We start from the raw sequence: 23,503 nt of genomic DNA on the forward strand, positions 1-23,503 counted from the left end.
AACTTTAAAAAAATCACACAGTAATGATGAAATTTACACACTTTTCCTTAACAAAGTAACTTCAAGGTTTCCATCAAAGCTAGCAAGAAATTTTCCTTCCATTGTACAATCAAATTTTGATCTATTCCTCCTTCACTTCAAGCATCAAAGAATATAAAAGCCAAGTCAATCATCTCCACAACATAAAAACAAAGAAGATAGAATTATTGGTGACGTTAATATCCCAGAAATTCCAAATCTGCTGAAGCAATGGAAGATAAGGTCGCAGGTTTCTCAGTAGCTGGAATTTCCAAACTTCTTTGTTTTTATTTGTTTGGATTATCAACTTTTAGGAGGTTTTCATATTCATAATAATTTAATGTTGAATAATATATATTGTTAAATAATTGAGTTTTCTGTCTAGTTGAAGGTCTTTCATGAATAATTTGCCTTATTTTTTTAAAAAATTTTGATTTTTTAATTTATGTTAAAATTTTAAATTTTATATATATATTTTTTTCGTATCATTTTATATTATTCTTAAAATTGTCACGTCCACTAATTTTTTTTTTTCAAAACATTTTTAGAACACATTCCTAATATCTGTTTAGTACATTTAAGATTTTATTTTCGTAATTTTTTTCACAAAAATTAGTTTTTGATAGACAAAAAATCAACAAAAAAAGAAAAAAATCCTATAAAAATTCGATAATGTAATCAAATTGACACTTATTTCCACATCTTTAATTTGTATACTTTAAGCTTAATATCTTTTTACATTTATTTTATAGAAAAATAAAAGCTTAAAAGATTTAGAAGTTCTTATCATAATCCCTCCAATTGGAAGTATCGATGCATGAAGCCATGAATCGTAAATTTGTTAGAAAATTTTGAGCATTACCATATTTTGGACCAAAAATAAAGGATTCTGCCATTACGCATATGGTGCAGAAACTATGGCTAAATGCGCATATAACCAAATTAAAAAAAAGGATTTCTTTTTCAATATTTGAAAAAATATATATTTTCAAAGAACACAATGATTAAAGTTTCGGATTTTATTTTCGAGTTACCAATTTTGGATGGATATATTAGTTTTATGAGACATAGAAAATTTTCTCTCATCATAAAACATAATATCACTTATTAAATCTCGAGTTTTCTATAATTTTATATTTAAATTAAGTTTTTTACGTTTATTATCAATAAATTTTAAATTAAATATTTAATATCATATTAAATCTCAATTTTTTTTTTTTACTTGTTATCACTTATCTCAAGATGCACCTATTTATTTTCGAGCTATGTATGATGAGAGCATATTAAATTATTTTATCATAAAGATTAAAAAACGCAATTCAAGACTTACCAAAAATATTACAAAGTTTACAAAAAAAGTATAAAGATTACCAAAATTTTTTCAAAAATTATTAAAATTTTTTCAAAGGAAACTAAAATTATTACATAGGTTAACACAAACATTACAGAAGTTATCAGAATTCTTAAAAGGATTACTAATTAACACACTACAAAGATTATCAAATCACTCCAAATATTATCAAAATTCTTACAAATAATACGAAAACACTATAAGTTTATTAAAAATCATTATTAAATTCAAAGACTGATAAAAAAAAAAAAAAGGATGGCAAAAAGGAGTAAAAGACAAAAACAGGTACTATAAAGAGAACAATATCATGTCAGTTAATCATGTTTTGATTGCTTTGTAACAAGTAATTTTGAAATTAATAGTATCAATCATACTGGAAAATTTTCTTGGATCTACCTAATAATAATTACCAATCAACATTAATCTTTAAACCCTTCTCTTTTCCTTTATTTCTTTTCAATTCTGTTCTCATTGTCCTTGTATATTCCTTTTTCACTTGTCCTTTTCTTTGGACTGAAATTTTCAGGATTGGAATGGCGCGGGCTCAAAGCATGCCACCTTTTTCTTTTTTCGTGTAAGTGATCATATTTTGGGTGAATAAAGGGTTTGAAATTTTTTTTTATTATCGTATTTGATAATCATTTTAAATTTTAATTAATTTAAAAATAAATAAAATAAATAAAATTTTTTAACGTCTGCTTTATAAATTTACAAAATTTAAAATAAAATTTTAAAAAATATCAAATTTTTTAATCACTCAAACCAATATTCGTTAGTATTTAAACTTATTGTTAACACAAAAAATAAAAGGTTTTTTTTTTTTTTACAATGTAACGCGATCATAATTGAATTTTATGATTAAAGTTTTAAAAGTTTTAAAAATAAAAAATTATATATTTATAATTTTTATAAAACGATGAAAAATATTTTTAAATTTTACTTGAATTTAATTTTCGTTTATTTATCAATAATGGACCATGCCACAAAATTACATTTAATCTAGAGTGGACCCTCCACGTTGATCAAACGTTATGAAAATAAGTAACAAACCCTCTGGAGTAGGGACCACCCAAACATAAACTTCCCGTCCCGCGTTTTTCTGATCTGATGTGACCACGTTGATTTAATCCTTTCTCTTAAATGTTCCATTCTCAACCGTCCGATCAAAAACTATCGTTTACGTAAGGAATTGTACAATGCCCTCTCCTCCCAACTCCCTCTCTCTCTCACGCACAAACACACACTTCGACATTTTTTTCAGAGCTTTTCTTGATCACTCTCGCCCGCTGCCAGCTTTGAGCTCTGGACTTTCCAAGAAGTAAAGTTTTTTTTCTTTCACTGTCCAAAGCGCGGCGGATACGTGGTTCTTCTTCCCCCAGGCTTTCGTTTTTTCCGTTACTGACCGCCGTTTCATTCTGCATTACCTGTACTCAGGCTGGTATGTTTCTTTCTCTCTCTCGAGAAAGTATTTTCTGCTTAGTTCTCTGGAAAATTTTGAATGCTGGTGACACTAACAATCATTTCTTTTCCTTTCCTTTTCTTTTAACTTTTCAAAAAAAAAAAAATTCTAATTAGCATTAGACACTGTTTGGAATTTGGATTCCGGAAAGAGAAAAAAGATGAAATCAATATTTTTTATGAAGTAAATTTTAGTTTTATTCTTTTTTCTTTTTTAATTTTGTTTAATTACCAAACGAATTTTGAAAAATCTTTGAGCCTGTTCATTTGTACCTTATCTGAATAATTACTTTCGGTCTCTTTTGTTTCATTTTTTCTGATGGACCACTCACCCTCGATTCTTTGCAAACAATACATCAACATTCTCTGGTTTGATTTTTTCATTTTTCAACTTTGTCTTCACCACTTTGTGTCAATTTGTCAACCTTGAGCTCTGAAAAAGTTGAGAATTTTCGTTTTCTTTTAAAGATTTTGGCACCCATTAGTGGAAATTGTTCACTGGAGCTCTATGGCAATAAATTTGTTAGTTTTGGAGATGATTTGAGCTGTGTTAATTGTGAATTAGTACTCAATACATTTTGAAGAAAAAAATGCATGGCTCTTATTGAATAGTTAGAAAAGAAATTGCTGCTTATCGGTGATATGTTAACAACTTCATCATTGATAAAGAGAATCAATGCATGTTGCTTTAGGAGTTGTGTTCTCTTGGTTGCTCCAGTTACTGAACCTTAGGCTCTTATATGTTCCGAGAACCTTATGCCACTATGCATGTGACACACTTGTTTTTTTTTTTTTTTTTTCAATTTCATATGATTGTAATATTTGTATTCTAATGTTTGTTTTTATCTCCAGAGCTGCCTGCATCATTGTAAATCGAGTAAAAAATGTGCAGCTGAAAAGGATCTGTAGGGATTAAGACCTATCCAGTCTATGGATTTCCAGTTAGAGCTCGAAAGGGATTCAAGAGATTAACCCTTTGGAACTTCTGTAAAGACCATGTTGCCCCAAGCAAGCCAGAGGGCAAATATGCAAGGCTGGTTTAAACCTGAAGAGACTAATTTGTCATATGCTGATCTTCATCAAGAAATTACAAAAGGTGGAAAAAAGGTCTCACCTGAATCGTCCTGGAAGCATAAAAAACAACATGCTGATATCAAGGCAAAGGAAGAAGATGAGCTTGTGAAGTACATGTCAAATTTACCAAGCTATCTGGAGAGAAGAGCAAACCCCCAAGAAAAAGTTTTAAATATTGGGGTCCTTGATTGGGGGCGTCTTGAAAAATGGCAATGTAGCCATAAACAGATCTTACATGGGAGTAGTATCTCTTCACTGTCCAGCAGCAACACATCTTTGTCGTTTTCTACAGAAGAATCTTCAGCTCATTCGAGCGGAGGTCACGGTTGCTCTCTTGCTCGTCAAAGGTTACAACATCCTTCGCCGCAATCTCATCTGACGTCAGTCCCCGTAGAAGGCCATTTGCCTTTTGTCAAACCTTTTAGGGAAACTGTTGGAAAGTTTCAAGATCTCGAGGCTGCCCAGAGCAACACCTTCATTGTTCAGAGAAAATTCATCGGAGAAGATAAATCTTTTTACAAAAATAATCTACAAATCAAGTTGGAACAGTGCAAGAGAAAAGAAATGCACCCAAAGATTGATTCAACAATTGGCACTGTGCCAAATGGGGTAAAAGATAATTTGGCATCTTGTGACAAGGTGAAGATGAAGAACCAAGTTGGTGAATTTATGAAGAAAGCTGAGAAGTTCCAAGAAGTTATTCCAAAAGGGACAAACCAAGATGTCACTGAAAAAGGAAACACAGTTGCCCTCCTTTTGCCAAGAGATTTGCCCAATACGAATAATTCGGGAGCATGTAATCTTTCTGATTTAACAACAAATTCAAATAAAAAAGAAGCGGAACCTAGTCAGAGGACCTTCCCGGAAACATCTAAAGAGGCTCACCATGCAGAGCTCAGGTCCAATTTCTGTCATTCAGGTCCGTTGCCTTGTGAACTTGATGGCAGTAAACATTTATGGTTTAAAGCCATGGGTTCTGTAGATGCAAATGGTACTGACTATATGTCAGAAAGATCTCGTTCTGTACCTCGTGCAGCAAAGATAGACACTAATTCTTCCAGAAGCATAAATCTAGAGGAGAAAAAACTAAATGCAACACCCGTTGTGTGTGCTGCAAATGAGGCTTGCAAAGGATCAGACCAAAAAGTAATCAAGGTTGCATCTGAAAATGTACGAAGCACTTCACCTTTTCGTCATTTTAGTTTCAGCATGGGTAAGACAGGCAAAATTTCCGGCCCCAACGAGGGTTCTATATCTCAGGTGAGCTCAACATGTAGTTCTGCCAAAACTGATTCAGAGAATCCTGTTGGTTCTTGTGTTGATACATGTTGTGGTGATAAACTCAATGCTAAAAGCAGAGCCAGGTCCAGCCCTTTGAGGAGACTATTAGACCCACTTCTGAAACAAAAGGAATTTAACGGTGGCAACCAGTTTCAGGACTCAGTTTTAACAAAAGGTGCCTGTAAATCATCAGAATGGCTAAGACATTCAACCGCAACTTTGCTGTCAGCGAAAGTGAAATCAAATACAATCAGCCATTGCACAATCAATGGAAATGATTCAGTACAGAACAAAAAGCATGGATCTTCAGCGGTTCAAGCTCTTCTCAGAGTTCAAATTAAGAATGGGTTGCCTCTGTTCACGTTCGCTGTTGATAATGAGAGTAGCATTCTTGCAGCTACAGTGAAGATGTTACGTGCCTCAGGGAAGGGTGATTATGGGTGCATTTACACATTCTTTGCCATTCAAGAAGTCAGGAAAAAGAATGGAAGGTGGATAAATCAAGGAGCGAAACGCAGAGGTCAGGATTATGTCCCTAATGTTGTTGCCCGGATGACGGTTTCTGGTTCTGAATTTTCTCATTTCTCCAGGCCAAACCATGTGGATCAATTTAGCATTAGAGAATTTGTTCTTTTTACCTTGGCTGTAGAGCAGGCAAATCTACACGCATCTGATTTCCAGCCAAATGATGAGCAGGCAGCTATTGTTGTCAGGATCCCAAAAAGGAACAGAAGTTCAATCAGAGATGGGTATTTGATTGATAAGCATAACAACTTGCCTGGGGCTGCATTGAAAGAGCATCTGCCAGAAGTAAAACTTGAATTCGATCATGGGAAAAAGGATCCTTTTATGGGTGGTCAAGACATTAGAGCTACAGTTATACTTCCAAGTGGTGTACATAGCCTTCCAAATAAAGGTGAACCTTCATCACTGATTCAACGATGGAAATCAGGTGGAGCATGTGACTGTGGTGGTTGGGATTTGGGTTGCAAACTTAGGATTCTTTCTAACAAGAGCCAAATCAGCCAGCGGTCTAGTTCATTGAAAGGTTCTTCAATTTCTAATCAATTTGAACTTTTCTATCAGGTATGATTGTGGATCTTACGCTAATCAAACTAAAATGTCCACTGTATTATATTGAAAATGTCAACTGAATTCTCTCTTTGTTTTAATTATAACTAACAGGGAGGATTGCAAGGCAGCAAGCCTTTTTTCAGCTTTGCCCTTTTAAAGGATGAGATCTATTCAGTTGAGTTCAATTCATGGCTTTCGCATATGCAAGCCTTTTCAATTTGTGTAGCAGTTTGGGATAGTAGGAAACAATGTGAACTTTCAGAACCAGTGACCTCTTCTGAAGAAGCAACCTTGGGGGAAACCATATTAAATGACAGAATAATTTCCCCTAATCCTTTGGAAGGAGAGCCTCCTGCTAGATATGTCTCGTATCCACCCCTTTCGCCGGTTGGAAGGGTCTAATTTCACACAATGAATGACGATGTAATTAAATGATAAAGATATAATTATATATTTCTGGTTTGTTGATTGGGTAATGCTAAGTGAGATATCTATCACCGGTGAGGGTCGCCAATGAAAAATAAGAACTAATGAACACGGCTTGTTGATAATAGCCAGGGACAGGTCCCCCTCGAGCTTTGGATCATTGTATTTTGATTTACTTTCGACAACAACAGAAGTGATATCGCCTGTTGTATGAGAAAATATTTTCATCAATGAAAGTTTGCATATAATCAATGGATGATATCTGCTTTTTCTCCTTACTCTTGAAACTCCACATGCTTGATGGTTATGGTGCATTTATAGATGTCCCAAGCAAACTCCCTAAGGACAGGGTAAGTTCTCCGATTTACAGAACAGTTATTGAGTATGTTTTAAGTTTCTGACAGTAGTAGGAGGGAAGAAGGTAAGTTTCATTTGTTGGGCCAATCCTTTTATTCCGGGCTATTCTATTTCTAGGCTTTGATATCTTAATTACAGAATTGGTATGGAGACTGATATCTTAAATACAGAATTGCCTGACCGATCAAGTGGATCCACAGCTCCACCTCTACTTCCATTAAGCGCTAGAAATAAGGATGGCAAGAACAAGGAAGAACACCAGATGTTACTAACTGGGAATTCTTTGGCATTTACAAGCTCAGTATGAAATATAAGCAAATACTTACGGTTTTATCCCGGTTGGTCTGAATCGTTTATCAGGTGTTACAAAGTAGAATTCCGTGTACAGAAATAGGTTATGAATGAATCACAAGATTCAAGAGGTACATTGATAAATGGCAATTAGATGTAATCACAAACTGAAGATAGCTTGGGGCTGTCACACGATTGGGCTTGTACACAAATTTCAAGCCTAAAAGCAATGCATTTTTATCTTTTTTACAAATACTGATAATCCTTGATGTAAATATCCCCTTTGAAATGGAATGGAATCGAAGTTTTTCAAATTGGATGCCAGCACTTCTGATTTATAGTATTCATCTGTTTCGTAGAGGCCATGGGAGAAAAAAAGTTCCAAGACAACTTTTCATTGTTCTTCTTCTTGAGAAAAAGTATGTGAGTGAGTTCAGGTAAATGGATAACTATAGAGACAGAGGGAGTAACAGAAGCCATTTATACACCGGATTGTCATATTCAAAGAAGAAAAAATAGTCCAATTTTCATCCAGGGAATTGATAAACCGATTGAGTTGTGCAGATTGGAAGCGAGAAAGCTGAAATTTTAAAGTACAGGACTTTGAAACTTTTGAGTACAGTGATAAGATTAGGGAGCATGTGATGGCTTTCTTTTTGGCAATAGGAGCTGGCATGAACCAATGATTCAATTGAATGATGCTACTTGTCTGATGTCCTACCATTGCCACCATCCTTCACAAATTGCCTATTTTTTTTTTTTTTTAACTTTGTAAATTCTTTTCTACAAGGATATAAAATTGGAGACAGCACTTGTTACATCACATGCTTGTCTTAGTTCCTTTCACCATCAAAGCTACTGTTCCCTGCCTTTGTTGCTTCAATCTTGGGTGCTGCCAGGACATCTTGTTTCCTGGCCCTGCCATTGTCATTTTTTTTATTCCTGAAGGTCAGAGTTTTGCAGTTGCATGCACTTTTCTTTCTGATCTGTTTTAGTGCAAGTGCAACCTGCAAAGCCTGTCATAAGGTGTTTCAATTTCAGTACATTTTACTGTTGAATTTAGCCAGTATCTAACAGGCACCAGAGATTAACAGTCCTTTCCCAAAAATATATAGAAATCAACAAATTTAAGCATTCTAGCCCTCAAAATTTCAAATACATTTTTAAAAAATTATAATAAATTTAATAAAATAAAAAAATTATATTTTATATTTTCGATATAAATTATAACATAATTTTTATATAAACATAATATTTTATACGATAGATAAGATAAGACGAATTATTAGATCTAAAGCATTCACCAATGCCCACAACCTAAGCAAATTTTGCTATGAGATTATGATTTCCCTTTCTAATTAAAATATTTAAGTGGTAATATGGCTACTAATTTAGGAACTAGAGTTTAATATACTTATTATTGCTTGAAGAATCAAAATTACTAATAATAGTATATGAAGAATCAAAATTACTAACAGTATATTAGGACTTAAAGCTCCTCTTTCCAGAATTATCCTATTTGAAAAAAACAATAAACATTTATAATCTTATAAACTAGTTGACAAAAATTCAAGATTCAAGCCTTCACAACTAAATGCCATTAGGCATTAATAAAGAAATAAAAGATATTAAACCCGATACTGAATCTAATTAATTTATATAATCATTTTTAACAAATGATATCGACAAATTTAAAATTTAAATTTCAGCACTAATTATCTTTTCTTTTATCTATGCATTATAAACTTTTTGTAAAAAAAAAAAAAAAAGGGGGGGGAAGACTTGGGTTCTTAGTCTAGGGGATAATTAAGGAAAACAATTCATGATCATGTAAATGAATCAATAGCAAATTGATTCTTTCTATTTTGGTATCCTAAGTAATAGTATACTTGAGCAATTTAACGTCCGAAAACCTTATATTTGTAGAAAAGCTATGCATTTTTTTTTCTCATACCCAATTTGGTTCTGTTCATTACTAATGTTGAACCAACCTCGTAAACAATGAAAGAGAAAAGATCTACAGTTAAGCATATAAACGGGGAGGAGGACATTTTTCCTTGTGAACATGTTATATTCATTACTTAGGTGGTCCTATGAATCCAAGAAACCATTACCCTGTTGAGTACTGTTGAAAAAGTTGCCAAACAGATCCTAGTAAGGATCTTTTGTGTTTATGCTTAAATTTTAGCAAAAAAATTAATATTAAAACTTGGGTCGCTCCCCATGTGGCCTTTTTTTTATATATAATTTAAATCATAGTATCTGTTGAATGTTGTTTTTAAAATAATTATATAAAACGATGAACTTAAATTTTAAATTCAAAATAAATTTTATATTTAGTTATCAAAAAGTTGTATTGTTTGCTTATTAAAAGACACTCATTTTTTCCCCTTAAAAGTAAGCTTTTAATAATTAAAACACAATTTGCAGAAGGGTTTCCTGCTGGCTGAATTTAGGGGCAAAAACATGGAAGTAGGTCCTTGAGCTCATCTCATTCCTTTCTATCCCTCCCCTTTTTATATCTAATCTTATAACAAAGAATGAAAAGAATCAAAAATTTAGACTCCATGCTTTTATTGGAAGGAGCCGAAGTTCTATGCTATGTAATTGGGCCCTACTATGGCCTATACTCAATTCATTTTTGCTTCAAATTAAAGCACCAAAAAATATTTTTCTAATTAAAATTCTCTTAATATTTTTTAAAATCCGATTTAATATCTCTTCATAAAAAATATTTAATATTTTAAAAAAATCTCAATAATTATTTTCACGTAAATTTATTAGCCAAATTAAAATATCTTAAATTTTACGTGAAACTAATATTTTCGGATGATTTTTCTAATATATTTTTCTCGTATTGATTTGATATATTTTTCAAATCCGATAATTTAATTAAAAATATCTATTAATTTTTAGAAAGTTGTGAAAAGGGAAAATGCAAAGTATATTGTATAATATTATTATATAGTAGAGAAATTAAGTCTAAAAGTACCATCAATGATGAGGGGACCAACAAACCATATCACATGTTTACATCAAACATGATAGAAGGTAATGGAATTTCCAGCTTTTAATCCAAACAATTATTCGAACCAATTGTCACTCTGTAATTATTAAATCTTAAAAGAATTAATTAATTTTATCATTTTCGTTCCCTTTTATTTTATCACAGTATTATCACTTTTTTTTTTATAAAAAAAATTGAAACATAAAAATAAATAAAATAATTATAAATATTAAAATTTAAATGTATTAAATATTATTTTTTATAAATAAAAAATATATGTCTTTTGTTCTTAGATCTAATTTGAAAATTTTCTCTTTGACTTTGACTCCCCTTATTACTGCATTCCCTCACTCTCCCTTGCGCTTAGATTTAGCCACGCACATGACATTGTTCCCAATTTCTTTGGGTCGTGATATTCACGCAATTAATTAAAAGATTGGGTTAGGATAAGGAGAAAAATGGAGAATTTCTTACTTCAAAAAAAAAAAAAAAAAAGGAAAAAAACGGAAGGAAACGAGAGAATGATGAGGTGGTGAAAAAAATGTGAAGGGGAAGAGGGAAGAAGAAGCCTTTGATCCAAAAAGTTAAAAGCTTTTGTTTATTTATTTTCTTTTACTTTCTTGCTTCCCAAACACTCCCCTTTCTCTTTTTAGTAGTAGCAGTAGCATTTTTCTTGGTCTCTTTCACTCCTCAAATTCCGTCTCCTACAAAGCTCAAAGCAAAGAAAAGCAAAAAAAACCAACTTTTTTTTTTATTCGAGTTGATATTTGAGGTTTAAAGCCAATGGGAGCTCGTTGCTCCAAACTATCACTTTGCTGGTGGCCGTCAAATCTCAAGTCAAACCTCCATGATTCCTCCGATCTCGGTTAGTTAGTTGACTTGTTTCCATCACTTTCTAGAGAAAATTTTACTCTTTATTTTCTTTTGTTTCTCTTTGAAAGTTTTCTTTGGTTTGTTACATCAGAGAATGGGAAGGAAGCGTTGCCTGGATTCAGCGAGTACAGCTTGGACCAATTAAGAGCTGCCACGTCAGGATTCTGCAGGGACAACATTGTATCGGAACATGGAGAGAAAGCTCCCAATGTAGTTTACCGAGGGAAGCTGGACGAGGATCATTTCATCGCCGTTAAACGCTTCAATAGATCGGCTTGGCCTGATCCTCGACAGTTCCTAGTATACATTTACTTTTCCATTTTACTGCAATTTATTTTGATTTATTTTACTTGATTTGTAATTATTGAGTTTTTTTTTTTCTTTTTTTTTTTTTTGGGTTGTTTTAGGAGGAAGCGAGGGCTGTTGGACAGTTAAGAAGTGAGCGATTGGCGAATTTGATTGGTTGTTGCTGCGAAGGAGATGAGAGATTGTTAGTTGCTGAGTTTATGCCTAATGAGACTCTCTCTAAGCATCTTTTTCACTGTAATTGTCTCTCTTATCTTTAATGTTTTCCTATTTTTAATTCACATTTTAGTTCATATATATATCTATATATAATCCATAGTTTGATTTGATTGGAGTCTAGGAAATGAATAATGAATTGAAGTAGTTATATAGAATCTTCATTTTTTAAATATATAAAATGAATGTGGTGCTAATGAGTATCTTATTAATTATAAGATTTGTTTTGTATTTGGTTGAAATGGGGTAGGGGAGAATCAGCATATGAAATGGGCAATGAGGCTGAGAGTGGCTCTATATCTAGCGCAAGCGCTTGAATATTGCAGTAGTAGAGGGAGGGCGTTGTACCATGACCTTAATGCTTATAGAATCTTGTTTGATCAGGTAATTTTTAATCTTTATCATCCATATTTGAACCTATTACCTTACTGCAAGTGTTCACTTTGAAATTTGTAATTTATCTGCTATGGTGGATTACTTCTTGACAGGATGGTAGCCCCAGACTTTCTAGCTTTGGCCTTATGAAGAATAGCAGAGATGGAAAAAGTTATAGTACAAATTTGGCTTTCACCCCTCCAGAGTACCTAAGAACAGGTAATACTAAGAAACAGATAAAGTTTATGGAACTCTTGTACAGATTGCAACAGTTTGTCTATTATTTATGTGTGTGTGTGTGTGTATGTATATATATATATATATGTATGTATGTATGTATGTATATTGGGGGAAAGGGTATGTGAATTTTTGGCTTTGTGTATGTTAGGTTCTCATGCAACATACATTGCTGTCTCTTTAGTTGAGCTAATCTAGACACCATAACATGGCAGGAAGGGTTATACCAGAGAGTGTGGTTTACAGTTTTGGGACCCTATTGCTTGATCTTCTCAGCGGCAAGCATATTCCACCAAGCCATGTGAGTCTTTTTTTCTTGCCGTAATCGTCATTAAGGTGGAAGTCTTGTCTGAGATCTTTTCTAATAGCAATTTAAGACATTATTCAAATTATGGATATCTGAACTGCATCTTAGGATGTCCTTAGGTCATAATTTAAATGCTTAAATGTTGGATGTTATCATCATGCAGGCACTTGACTTAATACGTGGAAAAAACTTTCTGATGCTAATGGACTCATGTCTGGAGGGTCATTTTTCAAATGATGATGGAACTGAATTGGTGCGGTTAGCTTCACGCTGTTTGCAATATGAACCTCGTGAGAGGCCAAATGTGAAGTCTCTTGTAACTGCTCTTACTCCACTTCAGAAAGAAACTGAGGTATGCTCACATTATTCCCCACTATCTTCTCTTCTTTCTTATCTCCAAATTTTATTGAGAAAGTCCATACCAAAATATTATTACCTCCAAAGTGAATCCAAGCTATACCTTGTTACTGCAAGTGATCTCTTTTAGATTTTGCCAACAATGGATTTGCTGTGGCAGATAAGACCCTCCTTTGTAATTTTGTATGCCAGTTACTTACTAGTTACTACTAGCTTGAGGCTTTATGATAGGGGTACAGAAGTGTAACTTTTCTTTAAAGTTCTGAAACACTGAGTGCTGAACTCAGTTTCAGTATTCTGCTATTCTTAATTATATGACTAGTTGAATTCCCTTTTCCCCTAAGATAGGTCTATGTTACTTTTTTACTTGTGTTATTTAACAGGTACCATCACATGTTTTGATGGGCATTCCACATGGAACTGCATTGCCAAATCAAACAATATTACTATCACCTCTAGGAGAAGCATGCTCAAGAATGGATCTTACTGCAATACATGAAATATTGGAGAAGGCTGGATACAAAGATGATGAGGGGATTGCAAATGAGGTCAGCAATCTATATTATATTGTTTCAAATCTGACTCAAAAAAAAAAAAAATCAAATATCAAAAGAAGGCCTCAACTTATGCTTTGGTAGTATAGGACAAAAAAAATGCTTTGGTAGCTGATAGCCTCATTGTTGCATTTACAAAAAATACTTATGAGTTAATAAGACATGAACTCCATGAAAATCATGTCTCTTATTGTCTTTATGGCTGACAGCTTCATCCTTCAAACCACTAGAAAAACAGAATTGCTTTAATCACTTTTTTAGCATTATTGACATCATCTAAGCAAACTTGTCACATGGATCCTCCTTTGAAAATTCTTTATGGTAACTGGAATTAATTTTTGCTGCTTTGTAGCTTTCTTTCCAAATGTGGACGGATCAAATACAGGAGACTCTGAATTCGAGAAAATGTGGAGATACTGCTTTCCGAGCAAAAGACTTTGGAACAGCCATTGAATGTTACACTCATGTAAGTCTTTTGTTTACAATTTGGCAATCTGGAAAACCATTTTATATTCTGCAATCAAAATCCTCAATACCTACCAATTAAGATTTCAACCCTTTTTATACTTGATGGTTTAATAATTTGCCTTGTGTATAGTTCATCGATGGTGGGACGATGGTATCACCAATTGTGTTTGCTAGACGCTGCTTGTGCTACTTGATGAATAACATGCCACAAGAAGCCCTCGGGGACGCTATGCAAGCCCAGGTTATATCTCCCGAGTGGCCAACAGCATTCTATCTCCAAGCTGCTGCTTTGTTTAACCTTGGGATGGAGAACGATGCGCAGGAAACCCTCAATGACGGCACAAACTTGGAAGCCAAAAAACATAGAAACTGATAGTGTATAGGCACCCTTTTTTCCTTTCACCTTTTTTAAACATCCCTTTTATCTTCCTGTCTTATTTTTATGTTTCCTCAGCACCACAGAGTAATTGTAACGTTTAATATTCTGATTCGAGTCGTGAAAACAGCCTCTTGCAAAAATACAAGGAAAGATTGCATGTGATGGATCCTTCTCCAGACTCGCACATAGCGGGAGCACTTTACGCATCGGGCTGTCCTTTTTATATTTTAAGATGATAACATGAATAAATTTTTCATTTTTGAGTTTGATATCAAGGATATATGCCCGTATTCGCAATTTTATTTTTTTAATTTGCAGCTCCAATCCAGATAAATTGCTAAAAGCCATTCTACTTTCATGCAAGTGACCAAGAATCTCCTCCATTATCCATACCAATGAGGTAGCAAACAAAGCTGAACTTCATGTAGTAAAATTCTTTAAAAATAGTGCATAAGAGTCAAATGGGACTTCTGATTTAGCACCAAAATCTTTACAGTATTGCAACTAATAGAAAACTGACAGAAACATTGCATCATAACAAAATGTAGTCTCAGAAGACATTAAAGACATGTTATACTTAATTCCCATCTCCTTTCCCAGCAGCAGGACTAGTCATGCTTTACATGTAAAACAGAATTTAGAATATGGAGGATGGCAGTGTTTTACATCGGAGGCCGACCACCAGCACTGAGCATCTGGCCAATTATACCATTCACCTAGAAAATAAGAAAGGTGCATGTATAAGAACCAAATGCCAGCCATCAAATAAGAAACAAAATGCAAAGATGAAAGACATCTAAAGGAAAACCAATCATAGGTATTAGAAACAAGAAAGTTCGATTCAAACAGGAAAGCTGAAAAATATAAGTTTTTGCGGCCAGCCTGTAGCCTTGTATTATTACCATACAAATGTTTTGTATATAACCTTAAGCATAAAACCAGAGAATGCAGTCATATAAAATTAGTATAAGACGTGCTTACAGCTTTAATATAACACTAACTTAAAATATTTATGAATGCTTTGAAACCTAAGCCTACCTGCCAATACTTTGAAACACAGCGATCAATGCAAGTATTTTCACCCATGTTTAGCTCAGGCTCCTTGTACCTAAAGCAGAAAGATATTATGATCAACACCGTTTCTTTAGGGAAAAAAGAAACTGCATATCATGTCACTTAAATAGGTTGACAGAAACAATAGGAATGGGGCTTCTCATACCTTTTGTCAACGCACTTGTTGAAACACGTTTGTGTAAGCCTGAATGAAAATCATCAAAAACAAGCTCAACTCAAGGCAGATATATTGTGTAAACAGCAAGTTTAAGAGGTGAAACATAATTCACATGTGGTTCTGATGGTAATCTTGACATTTTTCACTAACTCCTAGTTCAAATATATTCATTAACATTATGCAATTCTATCTTACCTGTTAAAGAGTTCTACCCTATATTCCATCTCTGCTTCCGCCATGCCAAAGGCCTGTGAAGTGTTCAAAACATAAACTTCGAATCACCAAGAGAGTGGTAAAAGACAAGGATGAATACAATTACAATCTTTTCAACCAACCCCAAAATCAGATTAAATCTCAAAAACCATTTCCAATCAATTCATAACAAACACCTTAATCCATTGACTCTAGAGACCCAATTTTACTTAAGCACTCTAAATTCAATAAATCAAAAAGCCAAATTAATCAGTGGAAAAGATCAAGTTTTTCTTCAATCCCAGAGATTGAACTAAGGGAAGCATATAGAAATAGCTAACCTGTTCTTTGTCTATTCCAGCTGGGGTGTTGTTGGCAGCCATGGGATCTTAAGCAACAAACAAGATCGATCAAAAATTAAACCAGAAATGTCACGGAAAACATTTAATCACTATTAGCAAAATGGGTTTTATAAAGTCTTACCTAGAGAAAAGCTCTTTTATTGATAGGGTTTAAGGATTTGCCGAAAACAACAAAAATGCAGAAAATAACTTTTTAGTAAGTTCCTAATATATGAATTAGGGATTTAGGGTAAACCTTAAACCCTGAATAGTAACACGCCACGTAATAAAAAAACCATCCCTTACTTCAAGGTCTAAATTTGTAATTTGAGAAATGCCTTCTTTTCTTCTTGGTTCCCTTTTTTTTCTTCAAAGAAAAAAAATTTGTTATTTGTTCAAGGGTTTTGCAGACAGACTACTGAGGTAAGTCAGATTTTCTGCTTCTCCTTTTCTTTTGATTTCTCCCTTGTTATGTTTTTTTCCCATGATTATTGAGGTTAAAATCATGGTCTTTTGGTGATTTAGAATTTGGTTGAAGAAATAATGGAACACGGGTCCTTCACTGATAACAGTGCTGCAACGTTTTCCTTAACAGAGGAGGATCATACTCTAGCTAATGCTCTTAGATTCACCTTGAATCAAGAGTCAGTTCAATCTCGTTTTTTTTTTCCCATTTTATTAATCATTATTGCTAGAGTAATGTTGGGTATTCTTTCTTTGAAGGATTTTGGGTTGATTTGTTTGAAACTGATGCAGCCCAAGGGTAACATTTTGTGGCTACAGTATCCCTCATCCTTCGGATGCTCGAGTTAATATTAGAGTTCAGACAACTGGTAACTCAATACTAGCTCTCTTCTTTCAAGCTAAACTGGTTCATGGTTCATGATTAGCTGTTTTGACAATTTCTGACATGTTATTTGAGAAGTGTGGATTTGCTACTGGTTTCTTCCTTTGTCATCAAGCAAGTTGTTTTCCAAGTACTCTATTTGGTTTGTTTGATTCATTTGTCTGCCTTATGATTTCTGAATATCAGTGTGTTTTATGGAGCAACATTTTTGTGTTGGGTTCAAATTTGTTGTGTTTTGTAAACATCAAAGTTCTCTGCCGTTAGTTGGCTATTAACTGATTGACGTTAGGAATATTATTCATGGATTTTGCCTTCAAGCCCCTCCCACAATTTTGGGTTTCCTTTCCTCCATTGACATCTTTAGCACATTGTTCTGTTTCTCTGATGAATTTGATCTTCAATGTTGTCCTGCTGTGAAGATTTTGTTTATGTATGAAATTTGCAGGTGATCCGGCAAGAGAGGTATTGAAAGATGCATGTCAGGATCTGATGCTGATGTGCAAGCATGTAAGGAGCACTTTTGATAAGGCTGTTGAAGATTTTAAAGCAAGCAATGCTGTGAAGGCCATGAATGTTGGTTCCCAAGACAGTGATTCAGAAGACAGTGAATGAAATTTGTATCTTTCCATTATCGTCTTTGAGATCTTTGTTTAAACTATCATGTCCTCAAGATATCATTATCTCCCTATAAAGTAGTGCTTTTGTTATCTTATTGAAGCTGTCATTTCTTCATCTTGCCTAGGATTAACTATTCTAAAATAGATCGAAACTGTCATTCTGCAACCAAGACAAACCAAAAGGACATTAAAACCCTACATCAACATGTCTATCCGAAACTTTTTATATGATACCACCCTTCAATGCCATGTCTTCTGTCATTTACACTGTAGGTTTCCGAGGATGAGAAACTAACTTGGTAAAATTGCCAGATCAGGTGATGTTTAAGACCATTCAACGGTTCATGGTTTGTAAATAGTCATCAAAACCAAGTAAAAGACATGCACAAGCGTCAAAACAGACAACAAAGCAGAATGCCACTTCAAACAAAGGAAAACTTTTAAACCAATGTAACTCTTTGACAGAACTTTTAGTTCTGACTACAGATTTCTTATTTCTGCCAGTAAAAAATGAGTAGTTTTAAAGCATAGATAGTACATGAAAGCTCAAGTGCATCCAGAAATGAATTGTAAAGCACACTACCAAATCTCGAAATAATTATATGCCTAAGGAATGCAAAGAAATGAGCTGTGGGCAATGCAATAGCATGCAACTAGCATCCAGAAATTAGGGCAATGCATAAAGCTACTTGAGCTTCAGGCTTTGGGGCATTTTCTGTTGGTTTCATCAAGCTCGGAGTGGTTTCTCCTGGTTTTGACAAATGTCGAATGTATCTCCAACAGCGCTTGTGAATTCCACTTATTTTCTTGGGAGCATCTGCAGCTGGCAAGCCAGCATTAGACGTCAAAAACATTAACTCAACCATCGTATAACACATAATAGCAGATAGAGAAATCTAATCAAATGGTTGAAAGTGTTACATGCAGAAATAACATCTATTATTCCTGAGTTATCATCACAGTAGGAAAACTAATTCAAGGATTATCCACTTCTTCTACCATGGGTGTAGAACATTGCATATGCTCCACCAGAATCAAATATAACAATACACAGTATGATAAGGCATTCAATCTCCTTGTGCACATTTGTGTGCATTTAACACTTGTGTGCATTTATAACCATAAACAAGAAGAAAGCTATCAGAGCACTTGTGTCACGCCCTGGGCGGGACCTTCCTATTATGTTCGATGTGGGATTCAGGACTCCCCCTTAGGTCCGTGACATTCTCCCGCACCCAACCTCGTGACGCCCTCGTCACGGAGGCCGGCCACCCTGCCTACCTCCCTCGAGGCGCTCGGCGTGGATCGAACGGTTTAGGGCTGGCTCTGATACCACTTGTCACGGGTCGAGACTCAAGCTCCGAACCCGCGCGGCTCCGGGACCCGGGCATTCACCCTTCCGGTGTCCCAGATCAGCCTTTCTGCCACAGTTCACACCCTTGTGAGGTATTGTCCGCTCTGGCCCCCCCTGGCCTCACGGTTTTGTCCTACAAAAGGCACCTCACAAGGCGGAGATGGTGTGAACCCTTTTATACCCCAGGGATCTTCCTATTATGTTCGATGTGGGATTCAGGACTCCCCCTTAGGACGAGATTCCAAGCCTAAGGCCGCACGGATTCTGAGTCTAAGGTCGGAGCCCGTGACACTTGGATCTTCCAAACAAACAGAGAGACTTAAGCAAACTTATATTTCAGGTCATATAATTTGTAAAAGACCAAGACTGTAATCTATGCTTAACTGATTCCAGACAAGCTATACTACTTCCCACCTTTCGACATCGATATTAAGATTGCCTCACTAAAGCAATCATTAGGTTTAAGGGAAAAGGGAACCATATAATTGACTTCTTCTAATCTAAGACAATATCTGCCGCAACGTTTGAGTTTCAATAACTTCTTGTTTTTTACCGGATAGTGCCCTTTAAGTACACAAGTGTGCATTCATTTTCCAAAACCTATAAAATCTTTCTGGAACACCCTGAAGTCATTCTTGATGTGTTTAACATTATTTAGCTCACTGCTTCGCTCTCTCTTCTCCTAGCAAATCAGTATGCATTACTTTCCACTATTGGCTGCTCCTAACTCAGAAAACATCAGCATTTCCCACCACACCAGAGATCAGGAGTGTCAAGGGGAATATACTTTATACAATGCCACATTTGAAAAAGCCAAAATAAAGCATGAGACTTGACAAGAAAATTAGAAGCTCATAGACAACTCTAGTTTAGGATGCATTGAGGATGAGACTAGACAAGAAAAAACCAATAATCCTCTCACCAAAACAATGAGCAGAACAATACAAAAAGCTATCCTAACCAACATCTCAGGCCATCTAGGAAAATAAACTTCTCCCCCGTTGTGATAATTAGAACAAATGAATTACTCACCGTCTTTGTGAACAACCCCCCATGCCTTGCCATGCCTTGCCATGCCTCGCCATGCTTTCCATCCTGCAAACAATCTCAAACCTCATAAACTCTAAAACCCTTAAACCCTAAGAACATAACCAAAATTAACGAAAATTGCATGATCTACTAAATCCCCAAAATTTTCATGAATAAATTAATCGAAAAAGAGAGAGGAAAACAAATCAAAGATTAAAAACCAACACAGTTTGCTCGTAAGACCGAATACAACCATATAACTCCATCAACTCTTCACATTTCTCAGTAAACGGAAAGAACCCATTATTTCAATATCAATTTTCTTGAAATAAAAGAATCCAAAAGAAACCAACCCAAAAAAAAAAAAATCATTTTCTTTTCTTTTTTTTTTGACTGAGAGAGATGGAGAAAGAGAGGAACTTGTAAAGATTGATCTTGGTGATCTGATAAGAAACATCAGTCCAATGAGTTTTGGCCATGTGGGTAACCAAGCCCCCAGTTGGGTAAGAACTGAGCTACCTCGAACAGGTTCTTCCTTTTTCTCTTGGGCTTTTTGGAAGCTGAAGAGGAGGCGCCAGGGTTTTGAGTAGAAGTTGCAGTCGAGAGGTTTCTCAAGAAGTTGAATGAGAGCCTCCATAACCCAATAGTTGAGTAGAAGCCGCTCTGTTTGCGATTGTTGTCGCCATTTTTGGTTTTGCTTTTGTTTCCCTCCTTTCCCTACTTTTTGTTTCTTTTTTACAAAATTGAGGAAAATACTTTTCAAAGAAACGCACCAAAACGACAGCGTTTAATGCTCTATTTTTTGGAGAGAAGTGGCTGGTTTGAATGCTCTGTTTTTGCAGTGGAATACTAAAAACTAGATTTTCTGGCAGACATGACGTTGAATAAAATTTTGGTCTTAATCAACTCATTCAAAAATTTTTCTTTTGTTAATAAAAAAAATCAAGGTGGGTGTGATATCAAATAACAATATAGAGCGAATGCAACAAAAAGTTTACTTGGAAACTTAAACAAGGTGATAACATAGTTCTTCAGCTTGCTTTGCTAAGATAGCAGCAGAAGGTATAAAGCAAAGCATGAAAAACACAAGAAAACAACACATCTTAATAACTAGTTCTTTCACATTTGAAAAAAAAACAGCAACTGGAAGTTGAGATTTAACAGCCTAGTCCTCGTATTCTGCTTCCTCTTCCTCGTACTCTTCTTCAGCAGTTGCATCTTGGTACTGCTGATACTCTGAGACCAGATCATTCATGTTGCTCTCTGCCTCAGTAAACTCCATCTCATCCATGCCTTCACCTGTATACCAATGCAAGAAAGCCTTCCTCCTGAACATAGCTGTAAACTGCTCACTCACACGCCTAAACATCTCCTGAATGGATGTTGAATTGCCAATAAATGTTGCCGCCAGCCTGAGGCCAGTGGGTGGGATGTCACAAACTGTTGACTTAACATTGTTAGGAATCCACTCAACAAAGTAGGATGAGTTCTTGTTCTGAACATTCAACATCTGCTCATCCACTTCCTTGGTGCTCATTTTACCACGGAACATAGCTGATGCAGTCAAGTAACGGCCATGTCGTGGATCAGCTGCACACATCATGTTCTTTGCATCCCACATTTGCTGAGTGAGCTCAGGAACTGTTAGAGCTCGGTACTGTTGGGATCCCCTTGAAGTGAGTGGAGCAAAACCCACCATAAAAAAGTGAAGCCGAGGAAATGGGATGAGATTCACAGCAAGTTTCCTAAGATCAGAGTTGAGCTGGCCAGGGAACCTTAAGCAGCATGTAACTCCAGACATTGTTGCAGAAATCAAATGATTCAGATCACCAACTGTCATATAGCAAAAAGAAAATCACAAAGATGTAAGATAATTGAAAATCCCCAACCCCAAAAAAAAAAAAAATTCTTAGTTCTTACTAACTTGATATTAGCCTTTTTGCAATTACAAACCAGTTTATCTAGTAAAAGCCCACAACAGCACAGAATGATCATTATTAAAGTTTGAGAGAATGGCGATTGTGATAAGCCATTACCAGTCCAAAAAGATATTTGTTCAAATTACACCAAACAACAAAAGGCTTATTTTCCATACCTTAGCTACTACATTAGAACTAGTACATCAAACTCTGATCAGCAATCCAATGCAAAACAATGGTTATGTTGATAGTATAAACTAGGTATAAATCTGGGGAATACTTACAGCTGGGAGTGGTGAGCTTAAGTGTCCGGAAACAAATGTCATACAAGGCTTCATTGTCAAGAACCATACACTCATCAGCATTTTCAACCAACTGATGAACAGATAAAGTAGCATTGTAGGGCTCCACGACTGTATCAGAGACCTTAGGAGATGGGAAAACTGAGAAAGTTAACATCATCCTATCTGGGTATTCCTCCCTTATCTTCGAGATCAAAAGTGTTCCCATTCCAGATCCAGTTCCTCCTCCCAAAGAATGACAAACCTGAAACCCTACCAAAAAGAAAAGAGGAAAAAAAAAAAACCATGATCAGTTAACAGCAGTTATTATACAAGCAGGCAGAACTTAAACAAGTTTGGTTAGATCTATTTTGTCAGCACACTTACCTTGAAGACAATCGCAGTTTTCAGCCTCTTTTCGGACAACATCAAGGACAGAGTCGATTAACTCAGCACCTTCAGTGTAATGGCCTTTAGCCCAGTTGTTACCAGCACCGGACTGACCAAAAACAAAGTTGTCAGGTCTGAAGATCTGGCCAACAGGACCGGATCTAATGCTGTCCATGGTTCCAGGCTCAAGGTCCATGAGAACGGCACGAGGGACGTATCTACCACAACTGGCTTCATTGTAGTAGACATTGATTCTGTCAAGTTGAAGATCCAAGTCTCCTTGGTAACGGCCAGTTGCATCAATGCCGTGCTCTGCACATACAACTTCCCAGAACTTGGCTCCAATTTGGTTGCCGCATTGGCCACCTTGAATATGAAGGATTTCACGCATTGTGTATGGGTTAGTGAGGGTTCTTTGGGTTTGGGTTGGAGAAGAGTAAGAGAACGGAGAGAGATTGCAGTTGGAATTGGAGGAGGTGAAATGAAAATGGGGGAGATGGAGGCTTATGTTATTATTATTTTTATAAATAAATGGTTTTCAGTTTACGGGGGAGCCTGGCTGCTGGCTGCCACGTGTTTTGTAACGGTTGGAAAAACGCAACGGCTACAACTGAGTTGTAAAAAAAATTCAAAAAATTTTGAAATTCAAAAATTGCAGAAACAGCTGGATGCGATTGCCTGCTAGGTGAATAAAACTGCTGGCAACTGCATGCTACGGGTTACACTAACATCGAGTCCTATTCTTTTTTGGGGGTTTATTTATTTATTTACATACATATTTCTATAATACTGTTTTCTTTTAGTTTTTCAATAAGTAATACTATTTTTATAATATAATAATTCGATTAAATAATATTTAATGAATAAAATTATAAATAAAATAATATGATAAT

The 23,503-nt window shown here is 35.2% G+C and overlaps 6 protein-coding genes across 6 annotated transcripts; 3 read left to right on the forward strand and 3 right to left on the reverse strand.

Moving 5' to 3' along the window:
* The first annotated feature begins 2,401 nt into the window (after window positions 1-2,401).
* Window positions 2,402-6,934, forward strand: LOC111303703 (uncharacterized). The gene is made up of 3 exons (XM_022900114.2): window positions 2,402-2,807; window positions 3,680-6,268; window positions 6,368-6,934. The coding sequence occupies exons 2-3, from the start codon at window positions 3,824-3,826 to the stop codon at window positions 6,656-6,658; spliced, it is 2,736 nt and encodes a 911-aa protein (XP_022755849.1). The 5' UTR covers window positions 2,402-2,807; window positions 3,680-3,823; the 3' UTR covers window positions 6,659-6,934.
* Window positions 6,935-10,802: 3,868 nt separating this feature from the next.
* Window positions 10,803-14,678, forward strand: LOC111303704 (serine/threonine-protein kinase BSK5-like). The gene is made up of 10 exons (XM_022900115.2): window positions 10,803-11,202; window positions 11,302-11,510; window positions 11,618-11,753; window positions 11,983-12,116; window positions 12,221-12,326; window positions 12,560-12,645; window positions 12,815-13,003; window positions 13,392-13,556; window positions 13,915-14,028; window positions 14,161-14,678. Exons 1-10 carry the CDS (start codon window positions 11,121-11,123, stop codon window positions 14,401-14,403), a joined length of 1,464 nt encoding a protein of 487 aa, XP_022755850.2. The 5' UTR covers window positions 10,803-11,120; the 3' UTR covers window positions 14,404-14,678.
* A 127-nt stretch (window positions 14,679-14,805) lies between these two features.
* On the reverse strand, window positions 14,806-16,449 carry LOC111303708 (mitochondrial import inner membrane translocase subunit TIM10-like). The gene is made up of 6 exons (XM_022900117.2): window positions 16,316-16,449; window positions 16,174-16,220; window positions 15,836-15,888; window positions 15,629-15,667; window positions 15,448-15,517; window positions 14,806-15,125 (listed from the first exon to the last, which is right to left on the reverse strand). The coding sequence occupies exons 2-6, from the start codon at window positions 16,213-16,215 to the stop codon at window positions 15,072-15,074; spliced, it is 258 nt and encodes an 85-aa protein (XP_022755852.1). The 5' UTR covers window positions 16,216-16,220; window positions 16,316-16,449; the 3' UTR covers window positions 14,806-15,071.
* A 24-nt stretch (window positions 16,450-16,473) lies between these two features.
* LOC111303706 (uncharacterized) lies at window positions 16,474-17,732 on the forward strand. The gene is made up of 4 exons (XM_022900116.2): window positions 16,474-16,596; window positions 16,699-16,817; window positions 16,930-17,006; window positions 17,466-17,732. Exons 2-4 carry the CDS (start codon window positions 16,717-16,719, stop codon window positions 17,630-17,632), a joined length of 345 nt encoding a protein of 114 aa, XP_022755851.2. The 5' UTR covers window positions 16,474-16,596; window positions 16,699-16,716; the 3' UTR covers window positions 17,633-17,732.
* Window positions 17,733-18,032: 300 nt separating this feature from the next.
* On the reverse strand, window positions 18,033-21,045 carry LOC111303705 (uncharacterized). Its single transcript, XM_089742393.1, has 4 exons — window positions 21,019-21,045; window positions 20,540-20,750; window positions 20,024-20,086; window positions 18,033-18,460 (listed from the first exon to the last, which is right to left on the reverse strand). Exons 1-4 carry the CDS (start codon window positions 21,043-21,045, stop codon window positions 18,291-18,293), a joined length of 471 nt encoding a protein of 156 aa, XP_089598519.1. The 3' UTR covers window positions 18,033-18,290.
* LOC111303709 (tubulin beta-8 chain-like) lies at window positions 20,993-23,389 on the reverse strand. Its single transcript, XM_022900118.2, has 3 exons — window positions 22,608-23,389; window positions 22,224-22,493; window positions 20,993-21,853 (listed from the first exon to the last, which is right to left on the reverse strand). Exons 1-3 carry the CDS (start codon window positions 22,999-23,001, stop codon window positions 21,186-21,188), a joined length of 1,332 nt encoding a protein of 443 aa, XP_022755853.1. The 5' UTR covers window positions 23,002-23,389; the 3' UTR covers window positions 20,993-21,185.
* Window positions 23,390-23,503: the final 114 nt, after the last annotated feature.

Source organism: Durio zibethinus, chromosome 13 (genome assembly GCF_047325235.1).
Source record: "Durio zibethinus cultivar Kanyao isolate XHJ-2024 chromosome 13, ASM4732523v1, whole genome shotgun sequence".
Classification (NCBI taxonomy): Eukaryota; Viridiplantae; Streptophyta; class Magnoliopsida; order Malvales; family Malvaceae; genus Durio; species Durio zibethinus.